Source organism: Danio aesculapii, chromosome 2, assembly GCF_903798145.1.
Source record: "Danio aesculapii chromosome 2, fDanAes4.1, whole genome shotgun sequence".
Lineage (NCBI taxonomy): Eukaryota > Metazoa > Chordata > Actinopteri > Cypriniformes > Danionidae > Danio > Danio aesculapii.
The window spans coordinates 38,645,768-38,661,350 of NC_079436.1; the positions used below are offsets into that span (position 1 = coordinate 38,645,768).

The 15,583-nt window shown below is 36.5% G+C and overlaps 1 protein-coding gene across 1 annotated transcript; it reads left to right on the forward strand.

Annotated features, from left to right (window-relative positions):
• Nucleotides 1–786: 786 nt before the first annotated feature.
• si:ch211-119o8.4 (somatostatin receptor type 3) lies at nucleotides 787–5,144 on the forward strand. The gene is made up of 2 exons (XM_056469335.1): nucleotides 787–1,193; nucleotides 4,487–5,144. The coding sequence occupies exons 1-2, from the start codon at nucleotides 787–789 to the stop codon at nucleotides 5,142–5,144; spliced, it is 1,065 nt and encodes a 354-aa protein (XP_056325310.1).
• The last annotated feature ends 10,439 nt before the right edge of the window (nucleotides 5,145–15,583 follow it).

Below are 15,583 nucleotides of genomic sequence, written 5' to 3' on the forward strand. Positions count from 1 at the left end.
CATCCCTTTATCTGTCTGCCTGTCTGTATATATATTTGTCTGTTTCTTTCTTTCTTTCTTTCTTTCTTTCTTTCTTTCTTTCTTTCTTTCTTTCTTTCTTTCTTTCTTTCTTTCTTTCTTTCTTTCTTTCTTTCTTTCTTCCTTCTATCCATATCTCTGCCCTGCCCTGCCCTGCCCTGTTTATCTGTCTGTCTAACTATCTATCTAAATGAATAGTATAAATAATTTTTCATTTGAATGTTGACTTCGATCTCTACAGAATTGCAGTATAGCTGCGGATTCAGAACAGCTTAATATTCCACTGTCATTATACAAAGGTTATTTTTTTTCATATTTCAGCTGCAAATCATTGTATAAGAACAGAGGGATTTTGTAGTCATTATACGCTGAATTAACATATAGAGAGTTTGTTAATAAACTCCCCTAGTTCACAAAGCTTTAATGGCAGTATGGATGTTCTGTTGGGGAAGCTAATCTATAGGCCTTAAATTGTGCTAGGAATATGTTCCAGTCACCACCTCAGTGAGTAATTGGTCAGCGTAATTGCAAACGGCTGCGCTCGGATATATATCACATATTTAATGGGCTTGCACATTTATTTTGGTAAACGTGGGGGTCTTGTTATCATGTCTTCCCATTGCTTCGTATGCTGTGTAATGTATGAAAAGGAATCTCTAAATGCACTATTCCAATGGTTTGTTCATTTACCATCACAGAGATCTTAAGTGAGTAACTTGGCTTTTCTTCTCGATCCCAGAGACTGACTGAATTCTTTTGTAATCCATCATGCCTGCGATTGTGAATCTGCTCTTCAACACAGTCTCCACCAACACCACCATCTCCTTCTCTCTGGTGTTGCCTCTGGTCAGCATCCTCTCTCTGCTGGTGGGAGTCGGAGGTCACCTGCTCATGTGGTTGGTTTTGATGCGTAACCCTCGGCGTCGTTCAAAGCCCAGCTCGGTCCTCCTGTTAAACCTGAGTTTTGCTGATCTGTGCGCTCTGCTCACCCTGCCCTGTGTGCTACTGAGCGCCAGCTCTCAGAACTGGCAGCTGGGAGGAGGCGTTTGTGTGTTGTTGAGCTTCATGACCTCCCTGACCGCTGGAGTGGACATCTTCAGCCTGGCTGCGCTCTCTGTGCTGCGTTATCGAATAGTGGCTCCCTCGACACGGCCTCCAGCCACCCCTGCGCAGGTGTGAGTATCTGAAGGAGATCAAAAAAGACAGTTGGTAAAAGCTAGAAAGTTCACTGCAGAAAAATGCTTCTCTTACTTAAATAGTTTTGTCTTGTTTCTAGTCCATATATCAAAAAATTCTTAAATCAAGAAGCATTTTCTAGAAAAGCAAAACATCTTGTCTTGTTTTAAGAAGTAATATCTCAAAATTAAACAAGTTTTCCTTTAAAACAAGCAAAATAATCATATGTTAATAGGAAAAACAAGATTATTTTGCTTGTTTTAAGAAAAACTCACTTAACTTTGGCATGTTATTTCTTAAAATAAGACCCCTTTATTAATCCGGGGTCGCCAAAGCAGATTGAACCACCAACTTATCCAGCACGTTTTTTCGCAGCGGATGCCCTTCCAGCCGCAACCCGTCTCTGGGAAACATCCACACACACACTACGGAGAATTCAGCCTACCCAATTCACCTGTACCGCATGTCTTTGGACTGTAGGGGAAACCGGAGCACCTGGAGGAAACCCACGCAAACACAGGGAGAACATGCAAACTCCACACAGAAACGACAACTGACCCAGCCGAGGCTTGAACCAGCGACCTTCTTGCTGTGAGGCGACAGCACTACCAACTGCGCCACTGCTTCGCCACTGTTTTTTTTTTTTTTTTTTTGCTTGTATAGAAAATGCTTCTTGAGTTCAGAATTATTAGATATTTGGACCAGAAACAAGACAAAAAATTTAAGTAAGAGAAGCATTATTTTGCAGTGTTGTATTTGTGTGTTGGCCTCAGAACATAAATAGATAAATCAGATTTTTCTGTATACAAACAATTACAAGGGGTAGTATCATGCTAGAGTGATGTACAGTAAAACAGGGGTAGATTGATATATGCAATACATGTATATTCTTATTATATATTAATGTTTAAATATCAAGGTCAAAAAACCTTCATTTTGTTTCATATTTTACCCTGGAATTACAGAGTACATGAATACCAATATATATTATTAAAAGATTCCATCACTGGAAGAAACTTTTGCACTTACCGCTCTGGGCTATGCCAAAGGCATTGTAAAACATTGTAAACATAAACCGATCATAGAGGCAGATGCTTATGGTTTCTACAATTTATTTATACTTCCTGGACTGCTCACTATTTTCAGTGACATGTCGTGGACAAGTAATATGTCAGACTACATTGTTTTCACTTTATCAATTATTGCCATCTTATACAATGCTTGTGATGCCATTTAAGAGGCAGAACTATAACTCAGAGAAAAGAGAGAGAAAACTTGACTGTGGACATATTTAACTGTATAAATAGCCCTGAAGTTTCAATACTAATAGATTTGTATACGTGGACCACACAATACTACTGCATCTATCAAAAATACCATGATGCCACCTTTTTTTCCTGTATTTAAATGAGGATATATGACTATCAAATTTTCTTGTTGTCTTTAATTTCTAAATCTTTTTCAGTATACGTTATCACGATATTGAAAAAAAATTACTTTAGCAGGTTTAATAGGAAAAGATACTTTGTGTGCTTTATTGTATTGTATATGTGCAGAGTAAACATGTTTCAACCAAATGAGATTGTAAAAGTACGATAGGTACAATAAAGTCACACTAGTAAATGTTAGTTAATGCACTACAATCAACAATGAAAAAAAGATGTATTACAGTTACTAGGTTTATATTAACTAAAACATATAACAGAATTTTAGTTATCAGTATTAACTCCAATTAATAAAACAACTACACTCGTCATCAAACTACACCTACAATTTTAACACATTATTTAGAATTATAAAAGAAATTAACATCACCTAAGATTAATAAAAACTTTTGTAGTTTAGTCATATTAACTAATCTTAACTACAGTATATTGAAGGCTTAATGCACAATAGCCTATAAATAGTCATAGAGGTTTCATTCAATATTTCATTCAATTCAATATTTCAGCATATATTAGACCAGATTAACAAAAACATTTTAAATATTAAGCTCACCAATTAAGTCTCCAAACATTTGGCACTGTTGTAACATCATTGCAAATACAATGTAAATATTCTTAAAAATCACTTATGATAATAAATAATTATTCACTGTATTTTAAATGCCCATAATATCAATATCATGCACGTTCATTATAGTGAAATTTTAAATATCTATATACAGTTAGGTTCATAAATATTTGAACATTGACACATTTTTGACATTTTTGCCTCTATACACTAATACAATGCATTTGAAAAGAAATATATATAAAGCAATATATGCTTTAACTGCAGACTATCAGCTTTAATTAGAGGGTATTTACATCTAAATGAGGTGAACGCTGTAGGAAATACAACAGTTTGCATATGTACTTGTTAAGGGACCAAAAGTAATTACACAGAATAATAATAATCATGAACCAAACTTTCACTTTTTAATACTTGGCTGCAAATATTTTGCAGTTAATTACAGCCTGAAGTCTGGAACACATAGACATCACCAGACACTGGATTTAATCTTTGGTGATGCTCTGCCAGGCCTACAACTACAACTGTCTTCTGTTCCTGCTTGTGTTTTGGGCATTTTCCCTTCAATTTTGTCTTCAGCATGTGAAATGCATGCTCAATCGGATTTAGATTAGGGTTTTGATTTGGCCATTGCACAACATTCCACTTCTTTCCCTTAAAAAACTGTTCTAAAACTCTCTTTTGGTGTTGCTGAGCTCACTGGTGCGTTCTTTTTAAGAATGTTCCAAACTGTTGTTTTGGCCACGCGTAATGTTTTTGCTATCTCTCTGGGCTTGTTTTGCTTTTTCAGCATAATGATGGCTTGCTTGACTGATGGTGACGGCTCTTTGGATCTCATCTTGAGAGTTAACAGCAACAGTTTCCAATAGCACAATGAAGTGAACTCTGGACCTTATATTTGCTCATTGTAATTGGGATAATGAGGGAATAACACACACCTTGCCATGGAAATGCTGAGAAGCCAAGTGTCCCCTTACTTTTGGTCCCTTAACAAGTGGGAGGCATATATGCAAACTGTTATAATTCCTACACCGTCCACCTGATTTGGATGTAAATACCCTCTAATCAAAGCCGGCTGTAAGCCGTCTGTATTTAAAGCTTAAAATCTTGTTCATTTCATTTCAAATCCATTGTGTTGGTGTGTAGAGCCAAAAATGTTAGAACTGTGTCGATTTCCCAATATTTATTGACCTGACTATATGTCTAATCTAAATCTGTCTATTTGAATCTCTCTATTCAAAATAATAATTTACTGTATATTTCTCTATTTATTCCACAGAGCTGGCACGGTTGCTGTTATCTGGCTGGTTTCCATCGCCATGGCCCTGCCTAAAGTCACATACATCCAGTTTGACGGTGGCTGCACGTGGTCAGTAGGACGCGGCCACTGGTTAGGCTTCCTTGTTCCTGCTTTTCTAGTGTATTACGTGGCTCCTCTCCTCTGCATCGCCCTGCACTGCGGACTCATCATCACACACCTCTACCGTTGCCGGGGCACTCTAGCCGCAGACCATCGCAACAAAAAAGCCACCGCCCTCCTCATCGGCTCCACACTGGTGTTTGCCATCAGCTGGCTGCCTTACTACGTGCTGGAGTTTGTCAACGTTTTATCACCCTCCCTCAATTCTGCAAGCCCCGGCCCCGATCCCACCGCCCCATCATCAGCGTCAAGCACGGAGGTGTCTCTGCTGTGGGAGGTGACCTCGCTGTCTGCCATTCTCCTGATTTGTCTGGCACCTTGCTGGAATCCACCACTCTACTTCCTGCTATCTAAACCGGCCCTGAGGCAGCTGAGAGGGCTGCTTATGCACCAGCACTGGAGAGCTGCTACCCTCCTGCAGCACATAGTGCCAAAACACGCTCCCACACAACCCCACTCACAGCCTGGGTCTCAACACCTTCCTCAGCACATACTACCAGCAACGCATTCACAATAAGAACATCCCTTACAAAAATTTACCTTTTTTTTTTGTTTATTTGTGATAGTAAAATTGTAGCATCCATGTTTTGTTTTTTTTGTTTTTTTGGCGCCTTGACTTCCATTTGTACACAGTAAAAAAATGGCAGTGATTTCAACAGTAATTTTTTTTTAAATTGCTACAGTAAAAATCTGTAACCCAGTTAACAGTGAGTGTGTGTGTATGTATATATATATATATATATATATATATATATATATATATATATATATATATATATATATATATATATATATATATATATATATATATTTATATACACACAACAGTTCTGTCTGGTTCTCGAATCTGATTGGCTGATAGCTGTTTTTTTTTTCTGTAATAACAGCACTCATACAGCCTCCTCACCCTTGTGTATTACTACACCCACATAGAGTGACAGCAGATCAATAAACTCACTACAGTTTGACAGACTTGCAGCTGTTGGATAACATAATGTACTTTTGAGGCTTTTTTAGTCAAGAATGTAGTTGTTTAGATTGCAACTATGCAGTTTATTTATAAGGAGTGCCTATTTTAAATATTTATCATTTCTGAGAGACAGTGTGTCGGCGGCAATTAGCCTGTCATTAAGCAGAGCAAGGATGGTTGACGTTGTCCATCAACAAGATGGTAACAGAGACCGCATAATAAGCCCTTAGAGGAGAAATGCTTCAGCGTAATTTCGAACTACAATTAATCAAATCATTACTAAACAGGGGGAGTGAAATTCTAAATCGATCTCTCTCTTTTGTATGTTGTTGTGCTGTATTTATACCATATAATTGTAGTGTATTGAGTGTGAGATGGGACTCACATATCAGGAATGAATGTATTTTGTGTTGGCCACTCTTTGTATAACCCTTTGTATAAGTTACTTTTTGGTTGGTCATCTATTCTAATGAGTCTCCCGTTTTCGTTACTGTAGACTAGTTCAGTAAAAAGAAAGAATGAAGAAATGCCCGCATGTGTTTAGCATTTTTCCTTATCGTAAACACAACAGTAATCTGGTAGTGTTGGCGCTGCTTTAGCTTATTCAGGGTTAATTACTGTGATCTCCTGACTGCAACAGAGAAATACTGGGAAATCTCTGAAGACTGATGGCATTTCAAGCTGTTCAGCCTTATAAGCTTAAAATGTGAGCAAAGTTACCTGTTTTGTCATAACTTTAGACATTATGCAGGAGAATCATTCAAATACCACATCTAAAGTGGTGAAGTAGTAACAGTTTCTGCTGTTCTGACGTCAGCTGCAGATGTAAATGAATACCGGAAGAAAGTAGTTCCTCATATACAAGGATTTTTAAACTCTCCGTGTTTGATTTTCTTTCTTTGATAAACGATTAGGTTGTCGAACTGTTGTATAAATGCAATACCACACTCGTAGCAGCACAACGCGCACCTCCCACCAGGGCCGATATACAGCCGTATTGCCTTGCTACGGGTGTGATATTGCTCATATATATATATATATATATATATATATATATATATATATATATATATATATATATATATATATATATATATATATATATATATATATATATATATATATATATATTACAGTGAATAACCATGAATTGACTCCCAGAATTCCGTGTACACTGTAAAAAAATTGCAGGGTTCCACACAATTCATTCATGATGTCCCAACACAAATCAATCAAGTTAACTTAATCAATTTCAGTGAATTGAGCATAAAACAATATAGTCGCCCTCAAAAAATCTCAAGAATTGTGTTGTTTCAGCTCAATTTAAATAAGTTTTTTGAGCATGCAGCAAAATGCATTTGCAAGTGATGACACTTTTTATGTTGACATTACAATGATTCTTTTTAGATTTTTCTCATCAGTTTTTTTCTTCTTGTGTTATATATAATCATGCTAAATGAATTTTTATTGTATGACTTTAAAAGGGTTTTTGTGTTACCATGATGGTATTAGTTACTGTAGTTATGTGAATGACACTGAGCACCTTATATATTAGTATGTCTCTGCTTGTAGATGAGCTGTTTGTGATTAGCATTAGCTCCCTCATGTGAACCACCATAACAAAGGTTCAATGTGTAGAAATTCAATGGTGTATAACACTATAAATTAATGAAATGTTGTAGTTTACTGTAAAAATTAGAATTTTTGAATGGTTTCTACCATATCTACCATAACATAACGGTAAAATTCAAGTACAAGTGTTAAACCATGGTTGATGTTGCAAAACCATGGTTAATTTGGAGTTACCATAGTCAACCAGAGGAAACCCACACGAACACGGGGAGAATATGTAAACTCCACACAGAAATGGCAACTTGCCAAGCCAGGACTCGAACCAGTGACCTTCTTGCTGTGAGATGACAGTACTAACCACTGAGTCACCGTGCCCCATGGTCAACCATGGTAAACCCAAATTAACTATGGTTTTGCAAATCTAACCATAGTTTTACCATAGTATTTGTGGTAAAACTGAGGTTATACAGTGTAAAAAATCCCTCAAAATTTACTGTAAAATTTTACCAGAATTTTACCATTAAAATACAGTAGAAACCATAAAAAATTTTAAATGTACTATGGTATTTGTATTAAAAATGTGGTTATACAAATGGAAGTCACTGTGCCAAAAGAAAACATGGTTACTACAGTTTTACCATCAAACAGTTCTGCTTAAATTTCATAAGGGACGCATGCTCCAATCGATGTGGTAAAGTACAGCACATACCTGCTACATCACAAAGCCTGACACCTACACACACACTCACACACGCCACACACACAATGACAGGTGTTTTCTGCCAGAGCATCCTCAACCCTCTCTTGCTGGCTGAGATTGTGAGTTGCTTAGTAACACTACAGAGAGGAACAGCGATATAAGACCATGGACCTCTGCATTTATGGCTCAGCATCACATTTTACCATGTTCCAGCACACCAGCTGCTCTCTTTCCCTGTCTCAAATCCTCTCACTCACACTAAAAACGTATCAGGGCAGATTTTTATCACCAACTCGGTCGCGCTTGCACACATTAGTGTGTTCTTGACGACATATGTGTTGTTTTTAATTCACTTATTTCTGATCGCCTGTGCGGTGAGTAATAAATTAGATTTGTGTGGGTTGGTACTGTATATCAGATAGATCATCTATAAATGCTAAATGTAGAGCGTTTGAGTCTCGCTTGCCGATCATTGGTGTTATGAATCATCGATATTTGCTCTTTTTTTTCTTTTTCTGACAGTCACTGCCGGCTTCGTGTGAAACGCAGTGCACTGTGATTTTGGAAATGGCAGAAGTATCTAAACATTTCCCATTAATGACAGAGGAACGGCTGAGAGAACTGAGCAGCTCTCAGAACTGTGTCACCTGTGGATGAGTCATCCTACTTCACAAGGTTTTCTTTTTTTCATTCTCTGCTAATATTGTAGCCGGTGTAATAAAACGTGGATCTCAATTGATCTTTTCTTCTTTTTTTCCCTCTCGATCCTCTATTTCCCTCTGCACCTCCTTCTGAATCACTTCATCTCTGTTACCCAATATCAGTTGAGAGGAAGGATAAAAGAAGAGAAGAATGTAGGATGTAGAGTTGAAATACTTCAATTTAATTTACAAAAGAGTACAGGCAAAGATGGCAACACATTTGATATATGTATCTTGGTACGGAGTGGTTTTCCGTGGTACATGTCTCAAAACCATTGTATTAGCATGGCATTTATTCCACCAAACATGGTATATTTAAATACCAAAATCATGGCAAATGACTTAACCCTCCTATTATCCCTGGGGTCAATTTGACCCCATTCAAAGTTAAACGTATGTACATATAGTTGGCATTGATTTTCTTTTTCTTTTTTTTTTTGCTTCAGATTACATGACTTTTCCTAATTTAATGAGGAAAACTTGATAACATAAAATTAACACGATATTATTTTTTCAATGCCCTGTACACATTTTGTCACATCTGTGTTCTTTGGGGTCAATTTGACCCCAGGGACTTTTAGCTGTATTAAACATAAGAAATATAAAAGATACACATATTTGTTTTGGGTGATATTGTGGTCACTATAACATGCTATGATTTTATAATATGCACTTAAATTTTATATGTTAAGTATAATTAAAAAAATAAACTAACACAACCATACCTGTAGTATTGCGAGAACCCCTGACAGTTCACATGACATTGGGGTAGGGCGAATTCTAATTCTTGCTAGAACTTTAATATGTCCCGTGGTTTTTTTTTTTTTTTTTTTGTTTTGGTAGGGGAAACATAATTCATGTGGTTTACAGGGTAGGTGCAAAGTTATAAAAGCATGCACAAAAGCTTTCTAAACTATTTTTCTTTGTGTTCTGTGGGCTCTCTTCTTTAAATTCTCAATTTGAAATGGCCTCTAAGCAAAGGTTTTCTGTCAGTGAGATTTTATCACAGGTTTTTGACAGTGAAAGTGACATATACGAGAATGTGTCTGAGACAGGATACTCTTTAGGAAGACCCTGATTATGAGGCATCCTCCTCAGTTGAGAATAAGACTCCTAGTGTTGACCCTCCTGTTGTCTCTCAACCACCAGTAGACACATTACCTTCCAAAAATGGAAAATTATTATGGTCCTGCTCCCCACTTGAACAACAGGGTAGACTAAGTACTGCTAATGTTAGCAAAATGGTTCCAGGGCCCACCAGATATGCTGTTAGTCATGTTCAAGACATAAAATCAGCATTTCAGCTTTTCATTACACCAACAATTGAAAATAATATACTTGAAATCATAGGCGGAGCGTGTGTAAGGCTGGGGAAGGCTTAGCCTCCCCCTGGCCAGAGACCACGGCGATAGCAGCAAAGAAAAAAACTGCATTGAAAACATGTAACGGGTGTAAGGCGGAATATGAATGTAATTTAATGTTAATGATTAACAGATCACTTTAGTTGTTGTAAGTTCATTTTTTGGTATTGCTTGGTAAATGTGATAGGATACACATTAATATCCACTGCTGTATGGACATTCGTTATGTTAATGTACAAAATAAACCCGATTTAAGTCCACAAACCGGGATTGAAGCGTCTTCTTTTAATATTGTACTGACATGCGGCTGTGGTGATGAATTACATAGCAATTTTCCTCTTTATTACAAACATGCACCTTTTTAAAAATGTTTTAAACTTGTAAAGCTCATTCTTGATCACATTTGATGATGATTGATGATCACAGAGAGCTGAACAGATCTTTTAATCCCAGTTTCTTTGCGCTTGTTCCTCTTTGTTGATATGATTATACGCGTTCATACGGAGACATGTTAATACGTATTTGTCAATCAATTCGGTGGCCGGGGAAACCGCACTCCTACGGTACATCACGTTGCGGTGGGCAAACCTCAAAACGGGAGGGATTTGGATCCTATTTTATCGTCAGGAAATTTAAAAAAGGAGACTCACCGTGTTTATATCAGCCCAACATGACAGTGAACACACTTTACCTACACACAGTTCTGTCCAAACAGCTCACAAAAGATGATTTTCATCATAGGTGCCCTTTAAAACTTTAAATAACATTAATAAAAATGACAAAAGTACATTGAAATAACAAAATTACAAAAATTAAAGCTGAAGTGATAAAAAATAATGATGCATGTCTAACATCCATGGTATTAGCATGGTACATTAAAAAATATGGTAGGTTTCATGCAAATTACTAAGTTGCAAGGGTGTTTTGAACATGAAATACCCATACTGTACCATTTAAATAATACTGTACATGAATTTCAGTATCATGAAAGTGTTGGTGGTGAGTATTAAATACAATTATAAGAAAATATCAAGAGAAACATTAAAAAATGTAAAATTTAGCTGAAATTTTGTAGTTTGTAATTTATTGCAAATTTATTTTTACAATAACTTGCTTGAATTTAAGTCAAGTCAAGTCAAGTTGAGCTTTATTCCACTACAAGTGTGAATAAACAGATGAATGATATGTTTCTTGCAGGACAACTGTGCTACATAATCATAAAAATAAACACAACACTGTACATAAACCCTATTTTAAAAACCTATGCAAAACAAACATACTATAAGATACTTAACTATACACATAAGACAGGCTATACAAGTACTTTTACATAAACATATTATCTGTCTATACCTGATGATGTTAGGTGACCAAACTCTCGTTTTAATGGATATAAATGTTTTATAAAACAGTTTTGTTTAAATACATCAGCATATATTGTATGTATTTACTGAAAAATTGATAAAAATATTCATTTTCAAAAGAGGATGTACTCTATTAAATATATAGTATAAAACTAAAACATATGTAGATGTTTCAAACCTGTTTACATGTCTAAAAATCATGGTGCATTTCCCAAAATCAAGGTAATACCATCATATGGATCATGAAAATCAAAAAGGTACTGGTATTTCCAGATATTGTAGCATTTCATAGTAATTTGAACAACATTGAAAATACTATCAGGTACATACCGCAAATTAATTTTAATATTGCAATTGTCTATTTCATCTGATAATACCCAGCAGGCACACAACATCATAAGACGTTAATATTAGGTTAGATTTAGGTCATGATGACGGATGAGCAAAATTCAATGTCTTGCCAGAGTCTAAGGACAATGTTATTTTGATGCCCTATAACACATATGTCAAAGCCAGTTCCTGAAGCACCGCAGCTCTGCACAGTTTAGTTCCAACGCTAATTAAACACACCTGATCAAACTAAATGAGTGCTTTAGGCTTGTTTGATACCTACAAATAGGTGTGTTGAAGCAAGGCTGGAATTAAACTCTGCAGGGCTCCGGCCCTCCAGGAATTGACTTTGACACCCCTGCCCTATAATGATGACAAATAACGTTAATATTTGGTTGATTTTAGGTTGTGCTTGAAAGTGACTAAAATCCAATGACAAAAATCCATTGACGTCAAATACTGACATTTATTCGTCAAGTATGGCAACCAAAATCCAACATCTGATAGACGTCATAGTAGTAACGTCCACACAACGTCAAGCTGTAACATGTTGATATTTGGTTGTTTTTAGGTTTTGTTGCAAAGTGACAAACTCGTTTGTTCGACTTTGAAAACTGTCGGTCTGACTTTGGGTTCTGACGTCAACACAATTTTCATTTGCACTCAAAATGTAACATCCCACGACATTGGGCTACAACGTCAATCTGACGTCGTGTTGACGTCCTGTGCCTGCTGGGTATACACAATCCATCAATGATACCGCCGAAGATCTTTCCATGATATTACCATCCCATTTCCAAAAACGATATGTTTCATCAAGTGGTATACAAGCATCTATGTTTAATCCTTTTCGGAAATGCAACTGCCTGTTCTGGCTCCTCTCTGTCAATCATTCATCTCTCCAGAATAACAAATCTGTGCCCTTCCTCCATTTATGTGTGTTGTTCAGAAATGCATTACAGATTGGCATTCATGGTAAACTAGTAATTTTCTCATCGTCAGCTTGCATTAAGACATTTTGGTCTCGACTTCACTGTGACATTTAATCTGCATGCAAGGTGGGTAATTTTATAAAATAACAACAGGGTTAGAAATCACCTCTGGGATGGGTGAATGGTGTGGAGTGTGGCTTATGTATATGAAGAATCTTTCTTTTTTTGTGTGTGCCAATAATAAAACCAACAGAACAGTTTGTTTGCACAGATGCGAAATCGGAATGGAAATTTGGTTTGTTTTGTGGTAATCCCTCTTACATAAACCACCAGCCACGCAAGTGACCGGTTAAATCGCTAATCTAATGCAATGTCCCCTCAGACCTCGCTGAGCTAACAGTGGTTGCAAGAGGTCGCAGTTAAAGTGCAGACAGTCTGATGAAAACAATATGAGGATGGGGGTGAGCTGTCTCACAATCACGCTGACAGCATCACCCATTCAACAGAAGCACTTAAACTCACTCGTTATCTACTGTAATTATAACAGTCATATTTTTTAGGGGGGGTTTGCTGAATAATTAGAGTTGTCAGCGCTTACATCAAACTCCTTTCAGACTCACACAGAGCCGGCGAGGTCTGATGAGATGCAATTAACACTGCAGATTAACAAGCTCATCTGCGACATGAGCTCAGCGTGCTCCACTTGTCCCTCTCGACCCTGTTTTTCGTCATGTGATGCCCCAGACCACCATGGACTGAGGCTGTTTTTGCTCTGTGCGGTTGGCAGACTGCTGTGGAGCTGCGTTGAGCTGGCAATGTGACCCGCAATCTGTCACATGTACCTGAAATATAATCTACTGCTTCCTAACAGCAGGCTTATTTGCATGGTGGTTTTTAGATATGCGTTTGTACTGAATCATGTTTACTGACATATAACACTGCATATGTATTTACCAAACAATTGCAGATTTTTAAGAGAAAAAAAAACACAAATTTATAAGGTGACAAATGACTATATTTGTAAACATCCACTTCCCTATCTTAACCAATCAACCCCAAATGCAGTTGTTAATAGCTGGTTCTTCAATTATGGAAATTGTGCTGCTGGGAAGCCAGATCAATACAAAAAAAGAAAAGAAACATAATGTCCGTTTGATATGAAGATAATCTGTGCCAGATTTGGAGAGAATTGGGCAACATTTGTGGAGGGAGAACAGTTTTCATCATAATCCAATTTGGCAGATGGAAAAACACGGAGACATCAGTATAATCTGCAAGCCAGATGAAATCTGTACTGAGCAAAGCATGATTTTAGGCAATATGTTCAACTAAGTTGAAATTATTGTAACAAAAACAAAATGTTTCCCAAACTTGCAGCTTGGTCTGAAATTAAAGGAAAACAAAAGTAACACATTTTACAACCCCATGAGTAGGGCTAGACAGATATTTTTTGCTTTTTTTTATGAAGAATTTTGTACAAAATCTGCTGATTTATGTGGAATGATTTTGGGAGTATTGTAACTAGAAACTTAATATATTAAATTAAAAAATAATACCTTTTTTACTTTTATTTAATGTTTACAATGCAAATCCAGTTAGATCCACTTATTTGGTAAACAAAGTAAGTGTCTCAAATAATATATCTACTAAAAGACAGAAAATATTACTTTACAAACTGTATTGTAAATATGTCATATGAACATTTCATATTAGTCAATGATATTACTGAAATTCATTTAAAAACTGAATAAATATAAATCTACACACATTTACACAAGTAAATAAATAGACTCAATGATGGGCTAAAAATCTGCGGATTTGAGCATGGATTTCTGTGTGTGCAGATTCTGTGTGGGTCTACCAATGAGCAATTATATTATGCAGTGCCTGAAAATAGTCCCCAGTTGGCCACCTGCTTGAACAGGATCATGTGCTGGAGTAATATCACTGCGCCTGCTATATGGTATGACAGCAAAGTTCCTTGATTATTACTCCAGAATGAGAGTACAGTTCCTTGCCATATTAGCCTAGAAATTAGGTACTTTTAATATTATGTCTGTCTTAGTATCCGCTTGTTAAGTGGTGACGTGTTGGTGACGTATGTATAAGCCACCACTCATTTGAATTGAGAAAATATTCGTTTATGACCTTTTTAGTCATATCACACTTTAAAGTGAATTTTATATAAAGTCATAGAGTACACAACAATCTCTGCTTGCTGCATCACAAATACCAAAATTTTAACAATTTATAAAAAAATTAATCACTTTCTGACCATCAGATATTAGGCATAGATATACATTGCGATCGTGATTTTTGAAAGTATTACAGAGCTTTGTAAACGTTTATTATTATCATTTTATGAGTCTCCCCATACAGTTTGATATAGCGCTTGGACCCGGAAGCCGCTTCACAGCGAATACGATGAAGAGTCAGGCTTAAAGGAGGAGGACCAACAGGAGTGAGTCTGACGAGCGTGCCTAAAGGTTGATTTAAATCGTGTTCTTTATAAAAGCAATGACATACAATAGAAGGAATATTCTCCATATTAAATGGAGTTTTTGTTCTAACCAACACCTCAATTTTAGATTTTAGCTGAACAACAGAAAACTGACAATAATCACCTCAGGTACACCTCATGAACTTTATTTAGTGTTAAATGCTAACAATGTGAGTTTAAATGCCATTTTACATGACATTTATTACCATACTACTGAAAGCAGCAGCAGATAGTTCACCTCAGGTCTTGAAAATAAAATAAACTGTTTAAAATTGAACTTTTGACTTAAAACCAACACATATCAGTGAATCAGCATCTACATTTAATACTGTTAAAGAGGTTTAATATGTATTAATTAGACCACAAACCTTACCATTTCATGAGTGAGTGCATATTATGTGCTTCTGAACGGCTGTATATAAATTTCTGTCAAGTTTTGTCTGGTGCAAACACCCAGTTGCTTATCACTGCAAATCCCGTCACGTAGCGTGTTGTTAGGAAACAGGGTCACAATGTAACCTGCTCA

Excerpts from the sequence above, each read along its gene's own strand:
- si:ch211-119o8.4 (XM_056469335.1), top strand. The coding sequence starts at position 787 with ATGCCTGCGATTGTGAATCTGCTCTTCAACACAGTCTCCACCAACACC. Across the intron at positions 1,194-4,486 it reads CCAGCCACCCCTGCGCAGGT|AGCTGGCACGGTTGCTGTTA; the intron begins GTGAGTATCTGA and ends TTTATTCCACAG.